We start from the raw sequence: 23,691 nt of genomic DNA, 5'->3' as shown, positions 1-23,691 counted from the left end.
GTGGAACATATAGATCGTTCTATATGACTGAGAGTGCAATTCCAAGTTCTAGGACTGCTTAAGTTACTGGATTTACTTGGTAAATTCTAGGACTGCTTATTGGAAGCTCGGTTATATAGGCCCATGGTCCCCATACTAGTTGAGACCATACTGCTTGTAAGACTCATTTAATTGATTTTAATTAATCAATTATAATTCTAAAATTAGACTATGTCTAGTTTATGAATTTTTCACTATGTTATGGCTTGATTATGAAAAAATAGTGTTTTTGGGTTTACTTGTTAATTAAGAGACTTTATGGAGTCTAATTAATAAATTTAATGAATGACAATTTTATTTGATAGTTACTTTAATTATTAAATAGATAGTTTTGGCATTTATAGGTTTGAATTGGAAAATATAGTATTATTGAAAAGAAGAATAAGTGGTTGAAATAAAGTGGCAAAATTGTAACTAGAGATTAGTCCACTATCTTGTACGACCAAGGTTGAATTTTTGTCCAATATTTTATTCTTTTTTAATCCATATAATTCAACCCTAACCCTATTGAAGAATAGTATAAAAGGAAGGCTATGGTCTCATCATCCAACTAATGCCACTAATGCCTCCAAAGCTAAAAACCTAGATGAGACCTCTTCCTTCTTCTTTCTTCTTCAATTCGAAACACTAAGCCTTTCTTCACAGTAAATAATTTCAGCCTTGAGTGATAGAGTGAGTCCCCACACACATCAAGTGGTATCTCAATCATATTGTGTAAGACTGTAAAGAATCCAATCAACAAGAAGGAGAATTGGGCTCAAGGAAGGAGAGAAAGAGATCCAAGTTCAGATCTTGACAATGCTCTGCTATAGAAAGGAATCAAGGGCTAGAAATCTGAACGGAAGGAGTCATTATATTTCGCTGCACCCAATGTAAGGTTTCTTAAACTTTATATGTGTTTATTTCATTGTTTTAGAAATTCATATTAGGATGTTAATGAAACATACTTGTTAGTAAATCTAGATCCTAGTAAAATAATTCCAACATATTGATCATGGTAAAGATATTATAATCTTACCGTTGTATCTTTCTAAGTCAATATCACTGGTTGATCTTAGATCAAAAGATCTTAATCCTGACATGCTTAGGTTCAATCTCAAGAGTGCTATTCATGTTCTTCGATTTGTTAGTTAAGCTTACTTTCTGGTCAGGGTGATACGTATATTTTGGGAACATGGTAGTGTGATTGAGTGGGAGCGCTAAACATAGATATGGAATCTATAACTTCTATCAGGACATAGGAGTGAAACGATGATTTCCTTCGAGCTTGGCTTAATAGAGGTAAATGGAAGAGCTCTTATTTCAGTGATTATATTTTAGTTCACTAAAATGTCATTTACAGGAAGCTAAGTGTTTTAAGGATAAAATACATAGAGGAGTGAAACGGTAAATTTATCCCTACTCGGTGTAAATCATCTATAGAGGATATTTGATTATTGAGATTAGAACGATGGTTAAATGTTTATAGCGTATCTATATCGTGGAACATATAGAGCGTTCTATATGACTGAGAGTGCAATTTCAAGTTCTATGGTGGATGCAATAAAGAATTAATAAGTTAGGGAATTTACTTGGTAAATTCTAGTTCTGCTTATTGGAAGCTCGGTTGTATAGGCCTATGGTCCCCATACTAGTTGAGACCATACTGCGTAAGACTCAAATAATTGATTTTAATTAATCAATTATAATTCTAAAATTAGACTATGTCTAGTTTATGAATTTTCACTAAGCAAGGGCTTAATTGTGAAGAAAAGAGATTCTAGGTCTTATTTATTAATTAAGAGACTTTATTAAGTCTAATTAATAAATATATTAAATGGAAATTTATTTGATAATTAATTTTAATTATTAAATAAATAGTTTTGGCATTTAAATGGTTAGAATTGAAAAAATGGCAATTTTGAGAAAATAAGGAAAATTTTGTCGAAAGTGGAAAAATTCTAAAGTGGGGCCCATTACTATGGCCGTCCACTTGGAAGGATTTTTCACTTAATTTTTCTATTATTTTAATGCCTAATAAATCCTAACCTAAACCTAGGTGGTTGCCTATAAATAGATAGTGATGGCTCACACTTAAAAGATGATGAAATTTCTTGCCTTCAAAAAATTTTTCCTGAGCCATCCTCCTTCTATTTTCGAACCAGTCACTTCTCTTCCTTCTTCATAATTTTCATACCTTGAGTGATAGAGTGAGTGCCCACACACATCAAGTGGTATCTCAATCATAGTGTGTAAGGCTGTGAAGAATCCAGAATCAAGAGAAGGACATTCGGGCTCAGATCTTGGTGATACTCTGCTACAGATACAAGGGTTAGAGATCTGAGTGGAAGGAGCCATTAATATTCCGCTGCACCCAATGTAAGGTTATCTGAAACTTTATATGTGTTTATTTACATTGTTTTAGAAATTCATATTTAGGATATTTTTTTTTATGAAATTCATATTTAGGATGTTAATTAACATACATGGTAATAACTCTAGATCCTGGTAAAACATATTCCAACACTGACATGGTACACAGAAAAAGCTTAGTCATTGGGTCTTTAGCCTGACACGCGTGGGCTGAGTTTCTACGGGTCAAAGGCGTACTCCAAACTACTGTGTCCTGTCCTGAAAAGATCCATTCTCTTCGCGGGAGCAGAGGGTTTCGTCTTTCGGAGCGGAGTGAGGCACTAGCTCACATATGACCTTTTGCGTGGCCGGTATTCAGGGAGACTCCCTTTCATGGAGACCTCTCCTACGAGGTTGATACCTTTATCCTCCTGGGGCGCTGAATGAGGCACTTGGGCAGCTTAATAACTCCTTGATTAATATCCACGTGTCATGTTTGCGAAAATATGGATAACACTTCTAATCAACAATAATTTAAAAATATAAATATTATATATATGCTGAATAAGACCTTTCAATTATTTGGTAGAGTTCATCTCTATTTATGTTATTATATATATATTTAAAAAAAAAATGCTATTTCAATCCAAAGTTTATGCTTAAAAATTTAACATATGTATTTTGATTTAAATATAATGCATTTAAATTTTAAAAAAATGAATATATAACTAAATGCTAATTACTAACCACTCTTCTGACCGCTAAAGCTTGGTACAAGCCTGAACTCGACACGAAAATTCATGTTTAATTATTTTGTTAGGTTTGACTCTCGAAATAGGGGTCAAGCTTGTCATATTGTTATGCGTGTCATACTAGGCTTCTATTATAAATGCGAGATTCGGTAAATATGGGTCCGGTCGGACCGTTTGTACATCTATTTTCATATTATTGAAAGTAAAATTATATGAAAAAATAATAAAATTAAAATATGATATAATTGATTACTTTTTCTTTTGAAATGATAATTTTGTTATTATAAATTACTGAGGAAAGTCATTTACAATAACAGAGCAAATTGAAGGAGGAAAATTCTCCAACCAAGAACAAGTCTCATCTAACCCTAAAGTATATTTTGCCAAACTATCAGCGATTACATTGGCAGTCTGTCTAACGTGAGTTACGGATAAGTTAGGAAAAAAGAAAAAGAGACTAGAGATGTCTATAATTAAATCTTTAAAAGAAAAAGTGACTACCATATTTAAATTTAAAGCATTCCAGAACATATTTGATATAATTTATTATTTAATTATCATTAAATAAAGTTATAATTAATTATATATATAATTTAAATTTTTTAAATATATTTGTTTAGTAAGTTTTATATAGAATAGATATATAGATATGATTTAAAAACTTTTATAGCAAAGCTAAATACACTATGAAATGCCTCAAAAACACGAATAAGACATTGAATTGGTTTGCTTTTTGGATTCTTACAACCAGAAAGTTTAACTTGAGGCTCAAGGCAGTTGCCCGGAGCCAACGTGTCAGCGCATTCAGCTTGAAGTCTGCCCCTCTCGCCACCGGTCAAATATAAAAGCCCAAGCAATCACTCTTTTGCTCCAGACACCTCTCAAGACTACTCCGCATCCAACTACCGACATGTTTGTTCCCACTTAGTAAATTTTTTCATGAGAGTTTTCCCTTAACTTGTCCTTTTCCCCCTCCGCTGCGTTTGATATTCTTTCCTCATATGTTATTCATTGTCATGCCTAGTTCTATATAACTTTCCTATATAAAAAAAAAGCCTTTGGATTGCACTTCAACTTCCAAGATCATGGCATATTACAGAAGAGCCAAGCTTGCGCTTGATGGCTTTCACCGTTGTGGTTCCAAGATTCTTTCCAACGCTCCCCTTACTCAACTGCCCACTTCGAAGATTTCTCAAACTGGGTCTTCGATTCTAGCACGGAATAGTGCTAAATTGTTTGGGTTTTGCTCATATTCAACGATTTCGCAGAAATCGGTTTCGCAGATGGGATTAGGTAGAAGTAAGTGTAATAATCCCTTTCTCAGCGGCGCTAAGAGATGTTACTATGTTGATCGGTACCAAGTTCAGCATTTTAGGCCACGGGGTCCTCGGCGGTGGTTTCAGAATCCAAGAACCGTTTTGATTGTGGCTGTGGTGGGTTCGGGGGCTCTAATTACAGTTTATTTTGGGAATTTAGAGTCTATCCCTTATACCAAGAGAACCCATTTCGTGCTTTTGTCGAGATCAATGGAGAGAAGGCTCGGAGAGGCCCAATTTGATCAGATGAAGGGTGCTTTTAAGGGGAAGATATTGCCGGCAATACACCCAGAGAGTGTTCGAGTTCGGTTGATAGCAAACGACATAATAAAGGCGTTGCAGAAAGGATTACGTCATGAACAAGTGTGGAGTGACTTGGGTTATGCGTCCGAGAGCCTTGGGACACCCCAGGAGGAAAGTGGGCACGATACGTTGATGGCTCTCAAGGAAAGTGGTGGAGAGGGGAAAGTGGAAGAGAAGTGGTTCCGTGATGATGAGATTCTTGATGATAAATGGTTTGAGGAGACTAGGAAGAAGGGTCAAGAAAGAGGGTCTCAATCTGCTACTTCCCATTTAGAGGGATTGAATTGGGAGGTTCTTGTAGTGGACGAGCCTGTTGTTAATGCTTTCTGTTTGCCGGGTGGGAAAATTGTAGTCTTTACAGGATTGCTTGAGCATTTTAGAAGTGACGCCGAGATAGCAACTATAATTGGCCATGAGGTATGAGTAATTTATACTTCATACTCTTTAGTTCTTTAGTAGCTTTTTCAGCTGATGTAATTTGTTGATTGAATGTCTAGGTTGGGCATGCTGTGGCTAGACATGCTGCAGAGGGTATTACGAAGAACTTATGGTTTGCCATTCTGCAATTGGTGCTTTATCAGTTTGTTATGCCTGATATTGTCAACACCATGTCAGCATTATTCTTGAGGCTTCCTTTTTCTCGAAGGTAAGTACATTGTTATAGTTTTCTTTTGGATGTGATAGCTATTTTATGGAAGATTCTTGTTGCAGCTGCGACTCTTTATATGTGGAAGCGTCTCTCATTTTGATGAATTTTTGTTGGAAAAATGAACTTGTTGTTAATGTACAATTAGAACTTCAAGAATAGTTTCGGTTGTTTCTTATGCATTACTTCTGTTTGTTGTCTAACAATTTTTCTTTTTGCCTTTCAATTGCACAAATTGTGTTACTAGTGAGTTTTAATGTACTTGTTTCTCGTGCAATTTGTGTTGCTTACTGTACATAATAATGGTGTTGTCTTTTAAAAGCATCTGCATTGCTGGTTTTGTTTACCCTTGATTCCATATATTTTTTATCTGGTCATTGCATTTCATTCATGTCACTCAGTCACTGGGCCTGCTACTTGGACAAGAATTGATGAGAAGCTTCTTAAGAATGATAAACTTCTGTACTGTTAGACAAAGGGTGAGGGGAAAATGTGGCATTGTTAGTACTAAAAGTTTTTTTCTTTTTTTGGTAAGATGTTAGTACTTAAAGTTGTGTATTGTACAGATTTAAAGCAGTGTAGCCACATTAACATTAATCCAAGTTGTTTCAGGTAGTAAATAACATGTTGGGAATTTTGGTCATCTTATCATGTGAATTTTCAGCACTAAGAGTTCTAACAATATTGGTGAAACATGGACTGCCTTGGCAAGATTTTAGTTAAAGTGTTTTATACATAATAAATTGATTCACACACACAAAGGTTGTTATTTGAAAGTATAGTGAAATTCAGAGTTACTTGCCACACAACTGCAGTGTTATAGTTTAGCTTCTATATCAACATCAAAGTACTTTCTTTTGTCACAAACGAGAGAATGAACATTATTTCTCACGAGCAGAGAAAAAATTATTTTAAATAATGTTGCTTCTGTTCTGGTAAATCAAAGACCGATTAAGAAGGTTTTTGCTTTTTACGAGTCAATAATACAATACAGGCAACACTGGAAATAATACAGCATGCTCTGATTCTGCTGTTAAAAACGTTCGAAACTATGAATGTTTGTTTTGAAGATGGTGTTTTGATTCTCTTCTTTTAAGGTTGCAATTAAATTTTAATACATCGCTTTTAGGCTATGTTAGGCCTCAAATATATGATTACACGCTTAACATATTCAGGTGTAAGAATAAGTCACTAGTTAGTTAGAGAGTTAGTTCAAGCTTAAGTTCCTATAGGGCTGACTGTATTGCTAGTTAGTTAGCTTTCTTTTATTGTTTTCAGTTAGTGGCTGTCTTTATAAAGGCTAGTCCTATCTTCCTAGAGGGATCAGTGAGAATTTGTGTTGAAGAAAGTGAAATACTTTCTGTGTAGATACCAAACTGTCTCGGAAAATTTGGAACTTTGTAATTCTTTTGTTGATATCAATAAATTACCAATATTCTAATTCTTTCTAAGTATTAGATTAGATCAATAGTGTATTAGGCTAACAAAACAGCTTTGGTTATAAACATGATTTCATTGGAATCTACTTTTTTATTCGTTTTCTTTTTCTGATGTTAATGCAATCCAAGATATTGTTCAAGTTACTTCCCTTGCCAATCATTGAATTTTGTGTGTATTAATTAGGATGGAAATGGAAGCTGATTATATTGGACTGCTATTGATCGCTTCAGCTGGGTATGACCCTAGAGTGGCACCAAAGGTGTATGAGAAGTTGGGCAAGGTTACTGGAGAATCTGCTTTAAGAGATTATCTTTCGACTCATCCATCAGGAAAGAAGAGAGCTCAGTTGCTGGCTCAAGCGAAGGTCATGGAAGAGGCCCTTACTATATACAAAAATACCAGAGATGGAAAAGGGGTCGAAGGTTTTCTTTAAGGGCAAAAAAAAAAAAAAAAAAGCAAAAGAAAGAAAAAGATCCCTTGTAAGTTGTACGGGTTGAAAATTGAAATTTCTCAGTTTTCAGGTTTTTGTTTTTTTCCTTGAAACGTACCTCTTGATGAGGGTAAGTTTATATTGTATTATTTCAAGTGTAATCGAGATCCTGACATGCTCTCAGATATTTTTTTCGGACAAATTTTGACTGACAATGAATGAAGAAACATGTAAATTTTGTCATTAGTTGGTGTACTAATTTTTTCTGAAGGGGTATGAGAACTCATGAAGGAAAAAAGCAACAAATACTAATTGGGTGTGTTTACTGAACCACCAGCTAAAACAGAAATCACATGAAACTTTCTGTAATTTGGACTTTGGAGCCAAAGGATTAATGTTGAGTATGATTGAAGGTCAAAGACTAAATCTTAAGAATGCAATATTACGACTAATCGAAGAATGCAAGAACATGAGAGAGCTTAAACAAATCCACACCCAAATCATAAAATCTCCATTCATACAGCAAACTGACCAATTTTTGCTCACTTCCCGTCTCCTTTTCTTTTGCGCCATTTCACACATGGGTTCTCTCAGCTATGCTGCTGATGTTTTCCGGGTCATTGAGAACCCAAATCTTCATGTGTATAACATAATGATCAGAGCCTACGCCAGTAAAGACTTTGGTTGGGATAAGACTTATTCTTTCAAGTCTTTGCTGCTGTATAAATCTATGCTTTGCGATGGGATTTTGCCAAATTGTCTCACTTTCCCATTTCTTGTCAAGGAATGTGCTAAGAGGGTAGATAGTGGCACCGGTAGGAGTATACATTGTCAAATTATTAGATATGGGTTCTACGAAGATACTTATGTGCAGAATTCTTTGATAAATCTGTATTCTGCATGTGGTTTTTTGAGTACTGCTCGAGTACTGTTTGATGAAATGCTTAAAAGAGATGTTGTTTCTTGGAACTCAATCATCGTTGGGTATCTGAGAAGTGGGGGTCTAGAGGAGGCACTGGATCTGTTTAGGATGATGAATAACAAGAACATAGTCACTTGGAATTCAATCATTGCAGGGTTTGTTCAAGATGGTCGGCCAAAGGAGGCATTGCAACTTTTCCATGAAATGCAGATAGTAAGCAGTGATATGGTTAGACCAGATAAGTTTACTTTAGCTAGTGTTCTTGCTGCTTGCGCTCATCTTGGTTCCATTGATCATGGAAAATGGGTGCATAATTATATGAGGAGGTGTGGTGTGGAGTGTGATGTGGTGATTGGTACAGCTCTGGTTGACATGTATGGTAAATGTGGAAGCATTGAACGAGCTTGTATGGTTTTCAAGGAAATGCCAGAGAAGGATACTTTGGCATATACCGCAATGATTTCAGTATTAGCTCTCCATGGATTCAGTACAGAGGCTTTTGATCTGTTTGGAGAGATGGAAATGACTGGGGTGAAACCAAACCATGTAACGTTTGTTGGGCTACTGTCAGCTTGTTCTCATGCTGGTTTGGTCGAGAAAGGTCGCTGGTGTTTTGATGTGATGAAACGTGTTCACTTAATTGAGCCACAGGTCCATCACTATGCATGTTTGGTTGATATACTTGGCCGAGCAGGGCTATTTGACGAGGCAGAAAGGGTTATAAGGGACATGCCCATGAAGCCAGATGTATTTGTTTGGGGAGCATTACTTGGAGGCTGTCAAATGCATGGGAAAGAAGAATTAGGAGAAAGGGTGGCCAAGTATTTAATTGATTTGGAACCTCTGAATCATGCTTTCTACGTGAATTTGTGTGATATATATGCCAAATCTTGTAGATTTAAAGATGCAAAGAGCATTAGAACATTGATGGAAGACACGGGAATAAAAAAGGAAGTCGTAGGCTGCAGCATGATTGAAATTGATGGGATGGTTCATGAATTTTCAGTAAGAGGATCGCCTGATGTGGCAATGGAGAGATTACGACGAGTGTTGAGTGTGTTATATGATGATATGAAACTTGATAAGTACGTATGTTATCATGATGGTAATTATCAGGTCTCCGTGCTATCTTAGATGTTGGCTACAAGTGTTTTTATATGCTATAACTTTTACATGTTATGTTTCTCTTTTTTAATTTTATTATTTTACTCTCATTAACTTTTGCCCCAGGCTGACTATTAAAAGTCCTAAATACATTGACTGGGACAGGAATCTGTGAGGAATAAACAAAAATAATAACATTTGTGCTGAACATATAGGCATGCTATTTTATATAATATAAATAAAATAAATAATAAATTGTGCACTTTACCACATTGATTCATTCACTTTCTCAAGTTTGTATACTGCAGTCTGCAAAATATTGCAGTTTATTCATTTATTAAATAATCATAGGTAGTTTTTGATAAGTATCTAAACAAAGGTAGTTGATAATATATATCAATGTCTAATATTTGCTCTCTTATACAAATTGGTTAGCTATAGATTTGTCTTTTCCCTTTCGTAGTCTAACCAATTAATTAAGGGTTCCAATATGGATCAAAATGTAAACCAACAGAAGATATCAATGGTAATGCTCTATATTCTAAGATTCTAATTCTCACAATTCGGCCATGGACCACACCACCTTCAAGCCTGTGAAGTCTCTTGTAACCCACTGTCGTTCCATTCGCCACTCTTTTACCATCCACGTAAATCTCATGTCGTTTGATCCTCTGACCAAGCCCAATGGCTTCTTGGATCCTAACAACATTGAATCTCAGCCCTTCATCCGTACTTGATCTGAACTCAATCCAATGGTCCCCTTTTGCATCATCATCATCCTTAGGGGACCAATAAGTCCATAAATGGTCATTATCGATAACGTTTTCCGGTCCATAGCTACTTCCTTTGCCTCCTCTTTGGCTACTAGCCTTGATTAAGAAGAATTTCTCAACCAAATTAGTGGAGAATATTGTGTCAATTGCATTTCTAAATTCCTTGAGTCTTTTTACGTCTTTCTGGGATATAAGCCCCATTGTGTTAGGGGGCACATTGAGTAGTAAAACACAGTTTCTTCCAACTGAGTTGTAGTAAATTTCTAGTAACTTGCTTAGCTTCTTTGGCGATTCTGCTTTGTGCCAAAACCATCCTGGTCGAATTGAAACGTCACATTCCGCGGGCAACCAGTCTCTGCCTTTTGGCTCACCACTGTTGAGATAACTGCATTATAAGACAATTTGTTTTCTTTTTGTTTTTAGGTACAAGCAAATAAAGGTTGAAACTGATGCTACGTGTATTTGTGTGTTCACAAAATTGATTAGTACTTTCACCCAATAACGAAGAAGAAAACAAAAATTTCCCCCATGCAAATGTTATGTCAATAATTTTCAGAAAAAAAAAAGAAAGAAAATGTTATCAATAATGGTTGAAATGTTGAAATGCTATACAGCTCATAGCGCAACAATAATAATTTGGCGAGTCACAAGGTTTTGTGCCATAAGTCACATTATTATAAAATAGAAATCTTATTGTTTTTCAGTATTTTTCTTGCTAAAGAAAGAGCATTAGCCCACTATAAATGTTTAACAGTTGTTTTAATTATTAAAGTAAGATAAATGAGATTTAATATTAAATTATACAAATAATAATATGAGAGTTCCTACAAATACTAAACACATGTAATATTTAGCATTTCTATAATAAAAAAAAACGATAGAATGAATGTAAAAAAAATACTGCAATTAAATTCAATTAAAACTCAAAATCTAATCCAATCTATAATTACATATCTAATTTTTAATATTAATTTCATAATATGAAAAAAATACGTAAAAATTAAATATCACCTTGTCTTTAATTTTAATTCTATAAAGATATTATCATTACAAATTTAATACAATTAAAAATTTAAAATAACTAAAACAACAATAGTGTCAAGTAGTAAAATATAATAAAACATCATGAAAACAAATACAAAAGATAACTAACAAATACACAAAATAATTAAGTGTTACAAAATTAACAAAAAAAGAACCACCAAAAATATAATTAAAATATAAATATTTTTATTATATAAATAAATATAAATATATTTTTAAAAAATATAAATGTAATTGGATTAGATCAGTTTTTAATTGAATTTTGAAATTGACATCCAATAAGCGATCCAATCCAATTAGAATTAAACTTTTAACATCCAATCTAATCCAATCCAATTGTAATTGAATATCTAATTTTTTATAATTAGATTGAATTGAATCGGTTTGATTTAATTTTATTAGATTGGATATTGCTACTCTAAATAGTACAACTCAATTTATATTTTTTTTTCTATATATGGTAGCATTGGCTTATTGAGTGTTATTATAAGTTGTAACAAAAATTTTCATATAAAATATTTAAATTATATTGTAGTAGGATATAGATATTTTAAAAGAAATATATAAATATATATATATATATATATTAAATATGACTACGTAATAAAAAGCCTTGTTTTTTTATTAAAAAAAATTATAATTTAAATTTAAATTTACTACATATGTCTGGTACCTTTTATCTTATATCACTTTTATATTAAATGTGGCTAGGTAATAAAATATTTTTTTTAAGCAATCAATTTAAACTTAAACCCTACACATATTTAAAACATATATTTCTATTATGATTCTTTTTTTAAAAAATATTTATGATATTGTATTTCTAAAAGAAAAAAAATTGCATTAATCATTTTTCATTTGTAATAATTAACATGCTCATCATTATTTTTTTTTCTTTATTGTAATTTTACTGTTGTCTCAGAAATTTGGACACAAACTTCTAAGCTACACCCGCTTGCTAGATTGTCGAGAATGAAATATTTATTAAGTAAAAGTAAAAATAGAAACAACAATTTTATCGTAGTTCATTTCCTATATGGTAAGAGTAATGGAGTAACATCTACTTCAAGTTTTTATTTCTCACAAGATGGTATTATAGTGTCAAAGCTCCAATTTCTAGAGAGAGAAGCTCTGCCATTGTCGGTAGTTTTCTGAATCTGAAAAACGAATTAAGGGAGTTCTCCTTTTATAGGTAAAGGAGGCCCACAAAAATAGGAGAAAAATAAAAGTTGTTTATTTTTTACCATAGATGATGATCTAACGGTGAAAATTAACTTCTAAAGTTGATCATCAATTTTTAGAGTTCGAGTCGCGACGACGGGACCTACTCCGTGTAAGCCGAAGCTTATTTTTGTAACTCCCTTAGGGATGAAATTTGGGACCGGTAGATTTAGAATTACGATTGAAGTGTGAGACATGACTTGATAGAGCATTGAAATAGCTTCAAAACGCAAATTGAATCACATCAATCAGATCGATATTGAGTGAGTTATGATCATTTTACTGAACACTTTTCATGACCCAACGTTCAGGTTGACATCACAGCGCCTAGATTGACATATGATGTCAACAGATGCTGGGTAAGTGAAAAAGATGTCCAAGGGATGAAATTTATGATTCCTAAGTGATATTTTGATATCACTTAGTCTATTTCCGCGTTCTGGCGAAGCTGATCACTAGTTCTTGGAGATGTTGTTGTTCTGCAGAAATGAGAGACTCAAAACTCTTCATTTCTAAGTGAGTTTCCCATGTTGGAAATGAGAAATGCAAAGTTTTTAATTTGGCTTCTCTAACTTCATGGATCTTAGTTATTGTGAAAAACTAGACTGAAAATCGAAACGAAATCAGAGTAAGATAAGAAGAACCCAACACACTAGGCCATTTGTCAACTTGGGCGTTGGGTACTCATTTTTGGAGCTTCCGGGGTGTTGTTTTGATACTTCCAAGGATCTAGAACTTGAGGATGAGGTATCCTACCCCATTTTGACCATTCTAGATTCAATGGTCGAATTAGATTTGACATTTGACAGAACGAAACTAGTGCACTAAGTTGACAATCAACCTGGTCATTGGGCCCAGCACTAGGTCAACCTAGGAGCTCGACCCTTTTTCCATGGCCTCAAGATTATGGTTTTCTCCCCGAGTTTACTTGAATCTTCATTATTTTTGATGACGAAAAAACTTTCTGGAGCACTTTTTTTAGAACTTGATAGGAAACGGCCCATGTTAATAATAAGTCAACCTGGGAGTTGGGTCCCCTTTTAGGCCCTTCAGAAGTTTCGTTTAGTCCCTAGAAATAGTTGAATCTTAATCTTTGCTTAAAATAGAGAAGATGCTTGGAAGAGTTCTCAGAAAACATCATCGAAATTGGCCCAAATTGATAAAATGTTATCTTGGGTGCTGGGCTAGCCTAGGTGTCAACTTGGGCGTTGGGCCTTGCTTTTGGCACCTAGGAAGTTCTATTTTCTTCCCTGAAAGTACATATTTCCTTATTTTTCTTGAAGATGAAGAAGACGCAAAACTCAAATTGTCAATGTGATACTTGGAAGGTGCCCAAATTGATAAATTGTCAACCTGGGTGCTAGGTGCCTGGGCACCAAGTGTTCTAGGTGCTCAAAAATGAACTTGCTCTGAATCTAATTTTGATGCCTCAATTATGTCTGTGGTATGTCTAGTTGATGTCCCAATGCAAAGTTTGACCTATTTGCACTAAGACAGTCCCAAAAACTGAAATCCTAGTTGGCTCACTTCATGGTTATTTTAAAGCAAAGAGAGGGCTACGCCAAGGGGATACAATGTTACCATTGATTTTTGTTCTGGGAATGGAGTACCTTAATAGAATCACGGGGAGAATTGGATAGAAGGCTGACTTTGTCTTTCATGATAGATGCCAAGATCTGAAGTTGAATCACCTCATCTTTCCAAATGATGTATTACTGTTAACGCAGATTTTTGTTAACTATATTTGAGCCTAAATAGTGATAGATTTGCACAGAAAATAAAAGCAGTAACAATAAGATATGAACACAAAGGTTTTTACGTGGTTTTGTAGTTAAAATTTTGCATAGTCCATGAGTCAATCTTATTAGATTTCTGATACAACTCTCAAGCCTTTTTTTAATGATTTTTTCCTCTCTTTTTTAGTGTAACTTGCCTCTATTTATAATTACATAGTAAGGTAGTTAATTACATAGTTGACTGATATCTTACAACAATTATCCCTTGAAATCGTGGGGTTTGATTACATACCACGTAAAATAAATGTGGTTAACATTTAAAAATTACACATCTATGATAGGTTCGCTTTTACCGGGTCAAGGTAAACGTGTATTAAATATGTTGTAAACCATAACATTCTGGGATATCTCGCTGGGAACACGGTAACAACAACCTTTGTAGCGAGCTGGAACTTTTCCCATGTCTTTTTGGGGTTAATGATGTAAGCCTCGTTGTTCTTGCGCTTGAAGACATAATGCTCTATCTAAAAATTACAGTTCTTGGTGACAAGGTGGACTTCAGCAGTCAACATCATTTGTATGCCAGCTTCTATCTGAGAGAGCTGACTCGACGGAGCTGTGATCCCCATTGAAAGGTGTTTGGAGCTGATTGATGAAGGTACCATGAGCGTGCCTTCCTATAGCAAGATGGGTGCCTCGCTATTAGTTGTTTGGATTTACCCGACTGTTAAACTTAGTCTGTATAAGGTGTATTATACACTAAGAGTCTTACCAGTCACCATGTCTCGTCTCCTAATGCATAGCGAGGTTTATACCTCGCCTTGTACATCTAAATTTGTATGGTTTCTTGTTAATGTATGGATCGACAGTTGACATATCTTTATCTTACATAAGACCTTCCAGTCAGCAAGTTGTAAATATACTCTGTCAATTCTGCATTAATGAGTTATTCTATTTTCAAATATAATTACCATTACATTCATAGATTCCTATTCTTCCCAATTTGACATGTGTCCTCATTTGAAATGATAGCCGAAATTTAATGTATAACAACTATTTTGTAATGACAATTATAAGAGCATATATTATCTCTTACAGGGCCTTAAACTATTTTCTCAAACCTTCGGTTTGAAGCCTAATTATTCTAAGTCTGCCATATATTGTAGTGGGATGTCCAACAAAGAGGTGTAGCACATACTTGATGCCTCAGGGTTCTAGAGGAGTGAAGTACCATTTACTTACTTAGGGATTCTAGTTTGTGGTAAAATGATCTCTTCTAAAGAATGCAACATATTGGTAGATCAAATGACCAATAGAATTAGATCCTGGAGCACTAGGAACATTTCTTTTGCAGGCAGGGCAATATTGGTTAGCTCAATGCTCCTTACAATACATTCTTATTGGAGTCAGACATTGCTACTACCTAAGAACATCCTGAAAGAAATTGAGGTTATTTGGAGAGCATTTTTATGGAAGGGACAACATATGATGACTGGTGCAGGACAAATAGCCTGGGATAATATTTGCAAGCCTAAAGTGGCTGGAGGCATTGACTTTAAGAATGTAGTTGAGTAGAACAAAGCAACGATATTCAAGTATGTTTGGGCTGTTGCAACCAAAGAGGACAACTTATGAGTCAAGTGGGTACATAGTGCATGCATAAAAGAAGAAGAATGGTGGAGTTACTCGCCCCCCAACAAGGTAGGTTGTATTGGAGAAAGATAGTAGTAATCAAAGACATAGTTGGAACACTTATGAATCTATCCTCCTTCACACCAGGCAAATACAAAATAGCTGATGGATACAAATTGCTTTGTCCGCTGCCAGGTCATGTTAATTGGAGTAGAGAAGGTAGGGAAGATTAAATACTCTGATGCATAGCTTTGTATTGTGGCTTGCAATTCAAGATAGATTGAAGACTAAGGAAAGATTGTTTCGATTCAACATTGAAGACCAAGAAAAGATTGTTTCGAGTTAATTACAATTCAACATAATCAAAGAAGTAGATTCAAGAAGTATATAAACTATTTCATACTTCATAAGAGCAAAAGTTTTACCAAGATATCAATACATCAAGAATCTATCTAAAAATGACTTCAGAAGCTAAAAGTCAAAGTCAAAGTCAACTCTTAGGCAAAGTCAACTTCGGATCAAAACAGGATAATCAAGCTAGCAAGCTCATTTACATCAATACTACACACAATCAAATGATACAATTATGTTTATACTTTAGTCTTGGTAAAGTAATTTGCATAGTACATTAGGGTTTATAAGTTTAAAATTTGGCTCACTAATTTGTGTGACAAGTTATTTTTCAAAAATGATATATACTTTTTCTAAATTAGATTTTAGGAGTATTCATCTTGTAACTAAGAGAACGCAACTAAATTTTTTGAAATCGGATACACAAGCTATGAGTTATGCGTGTTGTAAGTCCAAAAAATTATATTTTACTACTGTGCCGTAAACGGTTAACCATTTGGAAAATGGTGAATCGTTTGGCCCAGGAAACGGTTACCTGTTTGTGAAACAGTGACCCATTTAAGCCCAATTTTATCTCAAATTTCGTGTTGATGGCTATAAACGACTAGTTTCTTCATGGGCTCTATATAAACTGATTTTTCTCAAAAAAAAAAAAAATTAAGGTTAGCTGAGCATTTATTCATCATATAACATCATTCTAAGTGTTTTAAGCTAAAGACTTATTAACCACTTGTGTCAAATTTGTTCTTATCTTCTCTAGTTTGCCTGTAATTCTCTCTAGGATTTTACATTGTAATTAATCTTATTAGAGAGATTTTCTTTGTATTTAAAAATCACATATCCATTGTATTGAGAGGTGTGGTTGGCACTGATAGTAAAACAACTCAGTTGTAGGTGAGATGGACGTCGATTTTGTAAACAACTTGAGAAGAGTGAGATTGTTGCTACAACAATCTGAGAGTGAGATTGACACTTCAACAATTCCAAGAGGTAGATAGTCCTTTGAAAAACTATTGGTTGAGGTGAAGTTGGCACTAGTGGGAAAATAACTCGGTTAGTGAGATTGGCACTACAACAATCCACCGGTGGAGTTGATAGTCTTTGGAAGAAACCTATTGTGAGAGATTTGGGAAAAAATTGGTAAAAAATTCCCCAATTGTAAGGGTTAGTCAAGCCTGTTAACTTGGCTCGATAGTTGAACTCAAAGCTAGGTCCATAATTTTGAAGACCAAGGACGTTGGTGGCTTAGTTCTGCCGAACTTTGTAAAAATAGAGAGTTTGTAATTTCTATCCCTAACATCTTTACATTTCAAGTTTGCGATTTGTTTATACTTGTGATTATATTTGTTATTACATTAAACTTGAATATTTGCATGAATTGTCTTTGAGATTTTAAAATTTTTAAAGTTAGTTTAAATCTCCAATTTACTCGCCTCTCGAAAACCTATCTTAGGCTAACATATTATAGCTTCATTAATTTTTTTGCGATTATAATACAAAAAAGTGGGTGGATTGGGAAGTAGGTAGGTTAGCCATGCATTCTTTTCAAAGTTTTATTGGTAAATACTCTCTTTTCCCGCTCGCTTTCTCTGGAAGCCGCTTCACTTGGAAGCATGGTACCACCTTGGAGCGTTTGGATTGGGCCATTGTCAATCAGAAATGGGCTGATCTTTTTCCAATGGCCTCTCTCCACCACTTAGGTTTTTTTGGTTTCGATCACAGAGCTCTAAAAGTGTTGCTGGAAGGCAATCCTATCATGTTTGCTCGCAACCCTACTTTTCGTTTTGATAATCATTGGTTACTTGAGCCTGATTTCCCCGAGCTTCTTAGAGATAGCTGGATCACGGAATCTAATTTTTCCATTTCCAATAACCCCATTCTCACTTTCCTTTCCAAACAGAAAAATTGTTCCGCTTCTTTGTCCTCCTGGGGTCGTAATAAAAATCAATTCTCACATCGCATCAAACGTATCCAATCAGATATGGAACGTCTCATGGAGGGTCCCACTGTTTCTCCTTCTGATGTCAAGAAAGCCAATGATCTCCAACGTAATTTGGATAACATTTTGGTCAAAGAGGAAATCTTTTGGAAGCAGCGCTCCAGAGTAAATTGGCTTAAAGCGGGTGACAAGAACACTAAATATTTCCATAACCGTGCTTCAGCGAGGAAACGTACCAATTTCATTAAGTCTCTAACTTTGGACGACAACTCTCAAGTCACCACTCTAAATGATATTACCACCTCTTTTGTTCAGTTCTACACTGATCTCTTTGCTTCCCAAGGAACTAACACTGATGCTATGACTTTTGCTACGCAAGGTCTCTCTAAGCGCCTCACTCCTACTCAATCAGCGTTCCTTATCTCTCCTTTCACTTTTGATGAAGTCAAAGTTGCTCTTTTCCAGCTTGCTGGTGATAAAGCCCCTGGTTCCGATGGTTTTAATCCTAGTTTTTTTCAAAAAAATTGGGACTCTGCTGGTATAGATCTCTGCCAGACGGCTTTATACGCTCTCACTACCAATGCTGATCTTAGCCCGGTTAACGAAACTATTTTGGTTCTCATTCCCAAAGTTAAAAATGCTTCTCGGGTTAAGGATTTCCGTCCCATCAGTCTCTGTTCCACTATTTACAAGGTCGTCTCTAAAACCATTGCAAACCGCCTCAAATCTACTCTCCCGGATCTTATTTCCCATAACCAGGGCGCCTTTCTCTCTGATCGCATTATTTTTGATAACATCATTATTGCGAACGAAGTTATTCATGCGATCACTAACCATAAACACGGGAAAGTTGGTTGGGCTGCTTTGAAACTGGATATGGAAAAGGCCTTTGACAAAGTTGAATGGGCCTACATTGAGCACATCCTTCAACATTTTGGTTTCCCCTATCCCTTTATCTCACTCATTCTTAACTGTCTTTCCTCTGTCTCTTTTTGTCTCCGCATTAATAATTGTCTCTCTCACAAAATTCTCCCCACTCGCGGAATCCGTCAGGGCGACCCTCTCTCACCCTATCTTTTCCTCCTCGTTGCTGAAGGTCTCTCTGGGATTATCAATGCTAAAACACACTCTAACTCTTTCCATGGGATTTCCATTTCTCGCTCTGCTCCGTCCATTTCCCACCTTCTTTTTGCTGACGATAGTCTTCTTTTCACTAAGGTTACTTCCTCTTCGTCCATTGAAATCAAGGATATTCTTACCCTTTATAACCACGCCACTAGCCAATCCGTCAATTTCCACAAATCCTCTATCATTTTCTCTCCTAATACCACTTCCTCTGACTGTCACAATTTCAGAACTACCCTTAATCTGGACGATAAGCCTTTCATTGATAAATACTTGGGTGTCCCTCAATGTTTCTCAAGGTCTAAAAACTCTTCCTTCCTGTTCCTTCTTCAAAAAGCTAGCTCTAAGCTTTCTGTTTGGAACCAAAATCTCTTCCCTAGAGCGGGCAAAGAAATTCTTTTAAAAGCGGTCATTCAAGCTATTCCCTCGTATGCTATGTTCTGCTTTCGCCTCCCCGTCTCTCTTTGTAAACATTACAGCAAGTTAATGTCTAAATTTTGGTGGGGGTCCCTTGGCCAAAGCCATAAGATTCATTGGAAAAAATGGGACAATCTTTGCACTTCCAAATTTTATGGAGGTTTGGGCTTCCGTAATATTGTTCATCATAATCAAGCCATGCTTGCTAAGCAGGCTTGGCGTATCCTCACCACCCCTGATTCCCTTGTTGGCCAAATCCTTAAGGCTAAATATTTCAAGCGAAATGATTTCTTGCATGCAGCCACTGGCCACTCACCTTCGTTCTGCTGGCGTAGCATTCTTTGGGGCCGGGATCTTCTGATCAAGGGCCTTATCTGGAAAATTGGGGATGGCACCCTCGTAAACATTTCTGAATCCAATTGGCTACCTTCCCATGGTAAAGCTTTGTTAAAGCCTGGCCTGTCCCCTCCCTCCCAAAATGTCTCTTTTTTCCTCACTGAAGACTGACATTGGGACCTTACAAAACTCCGGTATTATTTTGATGAGGAGATGTGCAATGCCATTCTTGCTGTTCCTATTGACCCTCATAACCATGATGCTCTCATTTGGAATCATCACCATTCAGGTTGTTTCACCGTTAACTCCGCCTACCATTTGGCAAACTCTAACTTTTCCACACCTGGTCCTTCCAATCCTGCTACTTACAGGCGTTGGTGGACCACTGTTTGGTCGTCTAATATTCCTCCCAAAATCAAACATTTTGTTTGGAAAGCTTTCCACCACATTCTTCCCTCCAATCTTAACCTTTTCCACCGTAAGTCCACTCCCTCCCCTTTTTGCTCACTTTGTCACTCTCATCATGACTCCAACACCCACTCCCTTATTGAATGTTCCAGGGCAGGTAAAATTTGGAAGCACTCTTCTTTTTATCAGTTTTATCTTAAAAATAGAAATTGTAATATTAAAGAATTTATGCTAAGAGGTTTTGAAAGTTTTGATAAAGATCAATTTTCCTCCTTTTTGGGTTTAATTTGGGCCATTTGGAACAACAGAAACAGGGCCATTTTCCATCCTAACAATATCACTGATTTCAGTTTGGAGAATTCTGTCAGTTATTATTTGTAGGAATACAGGGATGCGCAGAATCGGATATCCATATCATGTCACACCTCCCATCACCTTTCTCCGAGTTTACAAGTTCCAGAAGCAAAGTATCAGCTTTCTGTGGATGCAGCCTTTTCTCAATCTACCAACAAGCATGAGTACGGAGCGGCGGTAACTGATTCTCATGGGACAGTCATTGCAACTCTCACGGCTCCTTCTTATTCAGGTCTCCCCCTATTTTTGCTGAAGCTGAAGCTCTCCACCGAGCACTTCTTTGGTGTCAAGCAGTTCGATTTCCAGTTGCTGTTATTGCCTCCGACTGCCAGAACTTGGTGCACCGTATCCAGAAGTTCTCTCCAGATCGTTCAGCCCTCTCGGGTCTTGTTGCCATGATAGTATCCTCTTTGTCGTCTTTTCCAGGTGTTGTTGTCCATTACATTCCCACGTCTACAAACACCATAGCTCACGATCTTGCCAGATCAGCCCTTGGAACGGACAAAGAGATAATTTGGAACCATTTTAGTTCCTCTCCTTGAAGATCTTAGCCCAGCTCTAGCTTTTGTCTTTGATCTTCTTTTTCAAAAAAATAAAAAGAAAACATCATATATTTATATATATATTTTTATTTTGTTATATTTTAAATATTTGCTTATATCATGTAAATAAAAATATATTTGCTTATATTATGTCAATGTTACTCTCATCATTTAACAAAAAAAAGATTAATATATTTTGTACCTAATTGCAACATAATACTAAATTTTTGTATTATGTGGCCAAAGAAAAGATTTGCATATTAAAATCTTACAAAATATTAGTTTTTTATATTATTACAGAGACAGATTTGAATATTAAAATGGCAAAATAAAAAAAAAATTGAGTATTAATGCCACAACTATCTCAATTTAAAATTACATACTGACACTCATTTCAATTCAATTAATATAGTTTTACGAAATTGTAAATTTATACCTTTTAATAAAGAACTTAAGAGAAATTAATTTTCTTTTTTATCTCCTCAATTTTCTATCCCTCCTTATTTTGTTTTCCTATCAACCTTTCAACTAAACTTAAAGTGACATTTAGGTGAAGGTAATGAAATATAATAAAAAAAAAAGAAATGAAACAATTATCATTTCATTTTTTTGTTTGGTTACCTATTAAAGTGTTGCAATACCGTTCTAATAGAAAGTTCTTTTCACCATGTTGGTGGAATGAAAATTATATTTTAAAATAGAAGAAAGGACTATTTTAATGAGAAAAAATTTAATAATTTTTTTATTAATTTTTTTTATATATTTTAAATTTTATTCCTATTCCCATTTTTATATTTTTATTCTTGCAAGCAAAGACCACCTGAAAAGAATTTGCGAGGAGAGGATCTCCTGGTAGAACTCCATTTCAATTTCCATGTTTTAGCGATTATTATGGTAGAATTTATATATGTAAATATAAATAATAGTTAAAGTAATTAGCTTACTCAGCAATGGCAGCTTTTCCGATGGCTAGTTTGCTCCGGTTAATGGTCGACCAGCAAGTACTTCCGGCAAAGCCTTTCTCATTTCCGACCCACCTGACATCAGGACCAGCATCCGAAAATATATTGATTGAGCTTTGTAATTCTTTTACCATATCAAACCATTCCGTGAAATAATAAGACATGTTCACAGCATTTGCACCCTTCGCACCATCGAACCAGATTTCTCTAACACTCCCATACCTACACAACACCAGAAACTTAATTGTCTAACATTTGACCAAATTCTCTTATTATATAAATTTTAGAAGATAGATATATAAACCGGATTACCTTTTGAGTAGCTCTTGTAGTTGTGCTAAATAGTACTCATTATAAGCCAAATCATGACCGTAGCGTGGGTCGTGCCTGTCCCACGGGGAAAGGTAAAGCCCCACGTCGATACCACGTTTCTTAGCCGCATCTACAAGCTCTCCAACGACATCGCCATGGCCATTCTTCCAAGGGCTTCCTACGACGGAGTGATCAGTGTATTTTGAAGGCCACAAGCAGAAGCCATCGTGGTGTTTCGCAGTGAGAATAACCAGTGAGACTCCAGCCTCCACCGCCGTGTCCACCCACTGGCTGGCGTCCAGCTCAATCGGGTCGAATATGACCGGGCTTTCGTGCCCGGTTCCCCATTCGGATCCGGTGAATGTGTTGACGCCAAAGTGAAGGAACATTATGACCTCCCTTTGTTGCCATTTGAGCTGGGAAAATGAGGGCAGAGGTAGAATCGGTAATGGTGGTGTTGTTGTTACTTGCTCAAACCCAGAAAAGGCTGACTTTATCAGTAGGTGAAATAGTACTAGTTTTGTTAGTGGCCACCAACAGCACCATGGCTCAGCCATCTCTCTTTCACTATTCTTCTATAATTTTTTTTTTTGATGAATCTCTATTCTTCTATATTTAAACTAATAATTATAACTTCAAATAAGTAATACTTATGAAGTTCGTAAAAACAAAATACAAAAAAGAAGAAAAAAAACAAAAGCTTCTTACCCCCCATAATGTTAAAGTGAAGTATCCATTATTTTTAAATAAATATGTATATTGAGTAATTATATGTGGGCGCACATGGCCTGTAGGGATATTTATAATCTGAATAAAATAATACTTTGGTTCTAATAAAAAAAAAATACTTTGGTTTTTTTTTTTGCCAAAGTTTACAAAATTATTATTATTATTATTTTCATGAGTAAATTATTATGATTTTTTAAAAAAAGTTATTTTGTGGAAAAAAAACCCAAAAAAAAAATATATATAGAAAAAAAGTTTAGGATAATCAATTATTTTATAGATTGTTAGAGGGATAACTAGTTCCTTCCTTAAGGTAATTAGGAACCTTATACTATTTTTTTTAATATGTATGTATATTTTTTTAAAAAAATATATTTTTACAGTGTATAAAACTCTACAAAATATGTAATTTTTATTAAAAAAGAGGAAAAATAACGTATATTGCTATAAGAACCGCCCAATGGTTATGTATATATATTATATATGGGACCAATATGGAAAATGGTGGAGGCCTTCACGGCTTCACGTGT

General features: G+C 35.3%; 3 protein-coding genes across 4 annotated transcripts; 2 read left to right on the top strand and 1 right to left on the bottom strand.

The window, feature by feature from the left end:
* Positions 1–3,734: 3,734 nt before the first annotated feature.
* On the top strand, positions 3,735–7,500 carry LOC115716136 (mitochondrial metalloendopeptidase OMA1). The gene is made up of 3 exons (XM_030644869.2): positions 3,735–5,158; positions 5,239–5,387; positions 7,011–7,500. Exons 1-3 carry the CDS (start codon positions 4,208–4,210, stop codon positions 7,258–7,260), a joined length of 1,350 nt encoding a protein of 449 aa, XP_030500729.1. The 5' UTR covers positions 3,735–4,207; the 3' UTR covers positions 7,261–7,500.
* Positions 7,501–7,504: 4 nt separating this feature from the next.
* On the top strand, positions 7,505–9,358 carry LOC115716134 (pentatricopeptide repeat-containing protein At5g66520). The gene has a single exon (XM_030644866.2). The coding sequence runs from the start codon at positions 7,652–7,654 to the stop codon at positions 9,311–9,313; it is 1,662 nt and encodes a 553-aa protein (XP_030500726.2). The 5' UTR covers positions 7,505–7,651; the 3' UTR covers positions 9,314–9,358.
* Positions 9,359–9,583: 225 nt separating this feature from the next.
* Positions 9,584–23,246, bottom strand: LOC115716346 (alpha-L-fucosidase 1). 2 transcript variants are annotated; one of them, XM_030645122.2, is made up of 3 exons: positions 22,436–23,246; positions 22,106–22,345; positions 9,584–10,441 (listed from the first exon to the last, which is right to left on the bottom strand). In XM_030645122.2, the coding sequence occupies exons 1-3, from the start codon at positions 22,990–22,992 to the stop codon at positions 9,760–9,762; spliced, it is 1,479 nt and encodes a 492-aa protein (XP_030500982.2). In that variant the 5' UTR covers positions 22,993–23,246; the 3' UTR covers positions 9,584–9,759. The 2 variants fall into 2 exon arrangements, with proteins under 2 accessions (XP_030500982.2, XP_060971796.1); XM_061115813.1 differs by having other exon boundaries at positions 9,584–10,429.
* Positions 23,247–23,691: the final 445 nt, after the last annotated feature.

The sequence above is a fragment of the Cannabis sativa genome, chromosome 5 (genome assembly GCF_029168945.1).
Source record: "Cannabis sativa cultivar Pink pepper isolate KNU-18-1 chromosome 5, ASM2916894v1, whole genome shotgun sequence".
NCBI lineage: Eukaryota > Viridiplantae > Streptophyta > Magnoliopsida > Rosales > Cannabaceae > Cannabis > Cannabis sativa.
The sequence above is the reverse complement of the archived record's forward strand: the minus strand, read 5'-3'. Positions and strand labels throughout refer to the sequence as shown.

Bases quoted from the DNA above. Each gene is read 5' to 3' on its own strand.
- LOC115716346 (XM_030645122.2), bottom strand. From the start codon at position 22,992: ATGGCTGAGCCATGGTGCTGTTGGTGGCCACTAACAAAACTAGTACTA. The intron at 22,346-22,435 runs GTAATCCGGTTT...GGTGTTGTGTAG, and splicing joins CTACAAGAGCTACTCAAAAG to GTATGGGAGTGTTAGAGAAA. The intron at 10,442-22,105 runs GTAAGCTAATTA...CTTATAATGCAG, and splicing joins GGAAAAGCTGCCATTGCTGA to TTATCTCAACAGTGGTGAGC.
- LOC115716134 (XM_030644866.2), top strand. From the start codon at position 7,652: ATGTTGAGTATGATTGAAGGTCAAAGACTAAATCTTAAGAATGCAATA.
- LOC115716136 (XM_030644869.2), top strand. From the start codon at position 4,208: ATGGCATATTACAGAAGAGCCAAGCTTGCGCTTGATGGCTTTCACCGT. The intron at 5,159-5,238 runs GTATGAGTAATT...TTGAATGTCTAG, and splicing joins CAACTATAATTGGCCATGAG to GTTGGGCATGCTGTGGCTAG. The intron at 5,388-7,010 runs GTAAGTACATTG...TGTATTAATTAG, and splicing joins AGGCTTCCTTTTTCTCGAAG to GATGGAAATGGAAGCTGATT.